General features: G+C 42.1%; 1 protein-coding gene across 1 annotated transcript in view; it reads right to left on the bottom strand.

The window, feature by feature from the left end:
- The window catches only part of LOC103520556 (arf-GAP with coiled-coil, ANK repeat and PH domain-containing protein 2), a gene marked incomplete at both ends in the record, with an annotated part of 30,502 nt that overhangs the window by 6,500 nt on the left and 17,112 nt on the right, over positions 1–6,890 (bottom strand). Inside the window, 2 exon segments of the mRNA XM_008485656.3 lie at positions 3,456–3,622; positions 4,715–4,861. Coding sequence (XP_008483878.3) covers positions 3,456–3,622; positions 4,715–4,861 — 314 coding nt within the window.

Consider the following 6,890-nt stretch of genomic DNA (forward strand, 5'->3'; position numbering starts at 1 on the left):
GTATTACCTCCAGCGCGGATTCGCGAGCCGCGCGAGGGGCGAGTTCAAAAGCTGAACCACGCATTAGGGGCCGGAGTTCAGACTATTCAACGTTTCCCTTTTAGTAGCCTAGTTCGCTAAATTCCAAGTAGCCGATCTGACAAGTTGGCTTTGCAAGAGTATAGACCGATGTTGGTACGTTACAAAATGTAATAAGTTTTTTATAGTTTCATCAGCTCACGTCATCTTTTTGGTCTTTTTGTGCCAGACTCTTTAAGTTAAATAGTTAAAAACCATTTATGTTAAGAGAAGGAAAACGCATATGGTCAAATTATTATTTTACCCCTCTTTTCGGTTAAAGTTCTAGCACTCTCTGGGTTCTTCCCAGGACCTTCTTTTTTGGATCTTCGTTTTTCTAGGTCCTTTAATAGGGAGTGGTAGTTCTTCGTGAAACTATCCATTCAAAATTGCCTATAGTACGGTGTGTTGAGAAGGTTTGTATATAAATTCCATCTAATATCAGTGTATGATCTTTTATTTATCACTTGTAGTGCTTGAAAATATATTAGAGTAACTTACTTACGAATAACTCATAATTGAGAGATGCGTGATTAAAAATGGTATTAGAGATTGGCAAATCCAGCCATAATCGATTTTGGTGCGGTTTTTTGGCCGAGCTTTTTAGACAGGTTTCGCCGGGTTTTATGGCGGTTCGCTGTCGTTGGGTAGGAGTTGGTTGGTGCAAAACACGACGTAGGAACAGTGAACCTTGATGTATTGGTTTAAAGTGTCAGAGATCGAATATTGGGCACAGGGCTCTATAGAACAATTTAATGTGGTTTTTTTGTGCCGGTTTTGCGCCCATTTTATTCTTCTTGTTCTAACGTGCCAGAGATTGGTTTTCAGAGACATACAGCGTAGGAACAGTCGTAAACTAGGTTTTCGATGTATGTTTAGAAGTTCTAGAGATCAGAGAATGTGCAAGAGCTCTATAAAACAAAGGTTCTGTGCTGTCTGTCTGGTCTGTGTGTGTGCCTGGTTTAGCCGGACGGCTGTCTGAGGAACCTAACATCCCGAGTCCCCTGGAGTTTGGCACATAAACCGTGATTTTGGATGCTGGGTTTAGCTTTAAACTGGGGCTAATGTAACTGAAAGGCGCGATATCCTTTGTCCTCTCTTTTTTCCATGGGTGATGTCCTGTGGGTGTAGCCGCGCAGTATTTAGGGGTTATCTTTCAGAAACGGTTTAAAATGAGTTTAAGTCTGTTGGGTAATCAAATTTCAAGTCAACTTTCTTGTAGTCTGTCTGTTTGGATGATTTATTTTTAGACCAACTCAATTTGAGTTAACCTTGCAATTGAAACAGGATATTTGATTGTTGCTGGAAGCTGGGCTCACATACCATTTAGGACTTTGTGAGAGGGGAGGGAAGTCGTGGCCGTGGGAGGTTCTCAGGAGCTCTCGGAAACATATTGAACATCAAAAATGGTGTTGGGAAATAGTTGTACGGATAGAGTATTTAATAACCATAAAGACAATGTCTCCGTCTACTTCTTGCGGTTGCTTTCATACTCAGTGGCTGTCTTCGTTTCTTGAATCGTTCTCCAATTTCCTTTTTGTCCGTCTTTTAATCGGTTCTCTTTTTCTTTGTTGTCACGTTTTGTCTCGTCTAACTTTCGGTTTCCTTCTTTTTCCGTTGTATGGATGGTATTGTTACAACAAGTTTCCATTAAACCCTAAAGTAAATACATGGGACAGATAAGCAGACACATATAATAAGGGCAGTAAGGTGTGAACGTTTATAGGGTTGAAGTAGAATGTTAATCGCAAAAAAAAAGATAATAATAATAAATTTTTTCTACTCAGCAGTTGGCGGCAAAGAATAAAGCATCTACTTTGTTGGACATGTAACGCTGTGTACACCAGACCACGAACATCGTACCGGGTACGGGCATCATACGGAGAGTAGCTACCGCTCTTCTCAGTGTGGGGGCGGCGCCGAGCCGCTTAGCGCGACTCCATTATCTCAGAACAGTGTCTCCAGATATGATTTTTCACGTAAATTTAGTGAATTCTTGGCCAAATTCTAGTGATTTAGTGGCATTTGAGGTCAAAATCTAGTGATTTTTTGAAAGAAAGTAATTCAGTGCGAAAATAGACTATTTTTTCAGAAACCTATCAATTTTGCCCCTTCAAATTAGTCGCGTATGCAATATGCAGCTGCTTTTAATTTAGTGAAAGCGCTATAGTTGCCCATTCCTTTTCACACACACACATTTTTTTTTTTTTTTTTTTTTTTTTTTTTCAACAACATTGCATATACCATACCAGCAGCGATAGTCCCTTGAAAGCCATCAGTTCCGCATGGATCCACTGAAGTTGAGCACTGGTTGCGTCGTGGTTAGTAACCCGAGGGTGACATCTGCAATAGCTGCTGCTAGCTTAAAAAAAAAAAAAAAATATTGGAGTCATAGAAAGTAGTTAACCAGTTTTTCCATTGCCTATAGAGGATTTTTTTTACTATAAAAAGAGTATACAAGACTTCTACCCTCAAAAACCACGAGTAAACTACCATTTGGAAGAATTTAGAAATCTAGTGATTTTCAAGTCAAATCTAGTGATTTTTTTTCCTCGAATCTAGTGATTTTTTAAAATTTGGAGTGGAGACCCTGCTCAGAACAGGGAGCGCAACAATAAGCTTTTTTCAAGAGGTTCGATAGAGGGAACTATAACTGCTGAGGTCTTATCGTGCCGAAATCGAAGAGAAAAGGAAGACAAGGAAGACAGGATAGGAGAAAGCCAGCCGTTCCGCAAACGAATGTGAAATCCGCCCCGGGCGGCAATCAAACCCGGGGCCTAGCGCTACCAACCAAGCTGGCTGGGCTGGCCATATGCCTTCAAAGAATTGAGCTATACCTATTATAGCCATACATCAAAGACAGATTTCTGTGTCTATCTTGCTGAAGAGAAAACATGGACTGAACTCGTAATGGAATGTTCAATGTTCCAGTTCCCAATTTATCACGGAAGTTAAGCACCGTTGTTCGTGGTTGATAACAGAGCGGGTGACCGTCTTAGAGTAGATGTGGTGCTGACTACGATATTTCTAGGTGCACTCAGTCTCGCAACGAAAATAAACTGAGGCGCCAAACTGCGCTAGCCCAAGATTGGTTTGATATGAACTTTAACAACGGAGCTTAAGATAACGAACCTTATTTGTTTAGGATAAAGTTCGCCACAAGCGGGAATCGCACCCGCAAACTAGCGCTTACAAAGGAGACGCGCTACCCTCAAAAACTAACTAGGCTGGCAATGCCAAGTTTAAATCTACGAAGACCAATCGAAGTGAGCTGGCTAGCTTATTGGCCCAACCCCCCCCCCACAAATGTAGAAATAAAAAATTATTATAATATATTACGCTAAATTTTACGACTTGACTTGAACTCAAATTACCAACTTCCAGAAAAAAAAACTTACCCCAATCACAGCTTGATGTAGGTAAGTCCTATGATCATCATTAGGGTTCGTCCAGTCTTTGCTCGCTCCCAGAGCGAGGGCATGACACATTACCGGTAGATTATGTACAGTAGAGGCGCGGTACAGTAGTAACTCTGGACTTAGATCACTAACATCATCTGTAGCCACTGGAAAAAAGAAAGAATTTCCATAAATGCTTGTCTAAATGTCGATCCACGATTAATAAACTACGCTAAATTTGTGACTTCGCTTGGACTCGAACCACCAACCTCCAGATCCAGAGTCCACCGCGCTAACTACGACACCACTGAGGTTGGTTCATTGTAGCAAGTAAAGAATTTAGGTGGCTCGTATTCCCTAAGCGAGGAGGGTAAAGTTTAAGATATTCCCTCCAACCCTAAACTTACAGTACACTCGTATTTATGTACACGAAAATTCTCGCTCTTAAGTCAGACTGAAGACAATTTCGGGCAATCAGATGTTTGGAATTGATCCTTCAGTGCGACTTTAGAGCCAGTATTTTCTTCATAAATATGGGTGTAAAAAAAAAAGACTTGGCCAGGCATCGAACCCGTACCCTACAGAGCAGCAGTCTCACCTGTTACATCAGTATCGGACTCCGTGGAACTTGGATCCCTAAGCGAGGAGGGTAGAGTTTAAGATATCCCCTCTAATCCTAAACTTACAGTACACTCGTATTTATGTACACAAAAATTCTCGCTCTTAAGTCAGACTGAAGACAATTTCGGGCAATCAGATGTTTGGAATTGATCCTTCAGTGCGAATTTAGAATTTTAGACTTTAGAGCCAGTATTTCTTTAATAAATATGGGTGTTAGAGGAAAAAAGACTTGGCCAGGCATCGAACCCGTACCCTACAGAGCAGCAGTCTCACCTGTTACATCAGTATCGGACTCCGTGGAACTATCGCGAGGAGGGTAAAGTTTAAGATATTCCCTCCAACCCTAAACTTACAGTACACTCGTATTTATGTACACGAAAATTCTCGCTCTTTAAGTCAGACTGAAGACAATTTCGGGCAATCAGATGTTTGGAATTGATCCTTCAGTGCGACTTTAGAGCCAGCATTTCTTGAATAAATATGGGTGTTAGAGGAAAAAAGTCTTGGCCAGGCATCGAACCCGTACCCTACAGAGCAGCAGTCTCACCTGTTACATCAGTATCGGACTCCGTGGAACTATCGTCTGAGCTAGACTTGGCCAGGCATCGAACCCGTACCCTACAGAGCAGCAGTCTCACCTGTTACATCAGTATCGGACTCCGTGGAACTATCGTCTGAGCTCAGTACCAGGGTTGGATCAGCAGGAACATCGCCACTGGGTATGGTAAGAGAGTCTCCGAACACATACACCTCCCCTGTTCCTGATGATGCACTTGAGTCCGGCCCTGAGAAATTGAACCAAATTAGTATCACTATCAAACAAACAATTCGCCAGCCTAGTTAGCTTAGTTGGTAGTGCGTCTGCCTTGTAAGCGCTAGGCCGCGGGTTCGATTCCCGCCCGGGGCGGATTTAAACACATACACCTCCCCTGTTCCGGAGGATGCACTTGAGTCCGGCCCTGAGAAATTGAACCAATATAGTATTACCATCAAACAAACAATTCGAGCCAACTTTACCTAGGTATTTCTCTCTGTACTTTCATCTAACCTAAGTAAAAATAATAATTTAAAAAAATATCAGCCTGGAAGGTCGCGCGTCTGCCTTGTAAACGCTCTTAGGTCGCTGGTTCAATTTCCGCCCGAGGCGAATTTCATCCTGAGGGGATAACTTTCTCCTATCCTGTCTTCCTTTTCTCTTCGCTTTCGGGACGATAAGACCTTAGTTCCTCTATCAAACCTCTTAAAAAAGAAGAAGAAAAAAAAAAAATCTCGCCGATGGTTATGTCATCTTGAAGACACCAGTTCTCGTCAGATCACTAAAGTTAATCAACGTTGAGCGTGGATCAATTGTCTTTAAAATACAAGACAATAATAAATTTTCTAACCCACCTATCCTTAGGAACATTGTTTGTTACCGGATAGATGCGTAGTGTGAGATAGTATATTTACTGTTGTTGTTAACGTCATTGACAACGTTCAGTCACTCATTTCCAGGTCCAGGAAGGTGGCTGCTGCTAACCAAGAGATAGTAGTGAAAGCACACACATCGATAAATAATAATTCAGTGAAACCTCCCTTAACGGACACCTCTGAAGAAATGACACCTCGCAATAGCGAACAAAACCTCGGGAACCGAGAGTGTCCACTATTCGGAGGTTTTCACTGTATAGGTCAAATTCAAATTATAGCACAAAAACTTTCTGGCTTGTGTTGACTCAGCACCTAATTTCTCAAGTAGACCCGTCACTCACAATCAGGTAGACCTGACCGGTACACCTGATGAGGTGTCAGATCTACCTGATAGTCAGGGCCGGATCAAGATCATTTGGCGCCCTGTTCAAAAATCGAAAGCGTTCGGGGGAACCGGTTGAACACCCTTAATCCGGGGCAGCTGATAGTGGGTGGCTGACCTTAGAACCCCATCTGAAGAAGGACTACGCAGACCACACGTGTCTAAATGTTTCATTGAGCTACGAAATAAAATAGGCGCTAAAACACACTAAAATATACTTACCCATTTTGTACTTTTTCTCAAGCACCACTCCTTTACTTTAGTAGGATACACTTGTACCAATTCTGACATGGTCTGTGTTTTAACACCAGGACCAAGTTAACGCCTAGGGCATTTTCTGCCACTCAACTCAAGACTCATGCAATAGTCCTACACACTGGACTCAGCACACAGGAATTTCGTTAGAAAAGTCCCCCATTTCAATGTAATGTAACCTTTCTACCACACTTGGGTGGTAGAAGTTTCATACAGATGTTGTAAGTCAATAGGTATGAAGACTCTCAATCCATTGTTTGAAGAAATCCGTTTTCATTAGCTTTACGTCCGTCTGTCAGTTCTACCTGATGAGCACACACACTGATAGTGAGTGTCTAACCTTAAATATTTGTAGAATAGTAATTCCTAACCCTATACCGAGAATGAGGTACACGATGGAGCTGCCTGGAAAGGACTGACAAGAAACGCCGACCATATTGGAAGGGACTAACAAGAAACGCCGACCCTATTGGAAGGGACTAACAAGAAACGCCGACCCTATTGGAAGGGACTAACAAGAAAAGTCGACCCTATTGGAAGGGACTAACAAGAAACGTCGACCCTATTGGAAGGGACTAACAAGAAAAGTCGACCCTATTGGAAGGGACTAACAAGAAAAGTCGACCCTATTGGAAGGGACTAACAAGAAACGCCGACCCTATTGGAAGGGACTAACAAGAAACGCCCACCCTATTTAAGAAGGAAAAGGCTAGGAAGAAGAAGAAGAAGAAGAAGAAGAAGAAGAAGAAGAAGAAGAAGAAGAAGAA

Source organism: Diaphorina citri, unplaced genomic scaffold (genome assembly GCF_000475195.1).
Source record: "Diaphorina citri unplaced genomic scaffold, Diaci psyllid genome assembly version 1.1 scaffold3781, whole genome shotgun sequence".
Lineage (NCBI taxonomy): Eukaryota > Metazoa > Arthropoda > Insecta > Hemiptera > Psyllidae > Diaphorina > Diaphorina citri.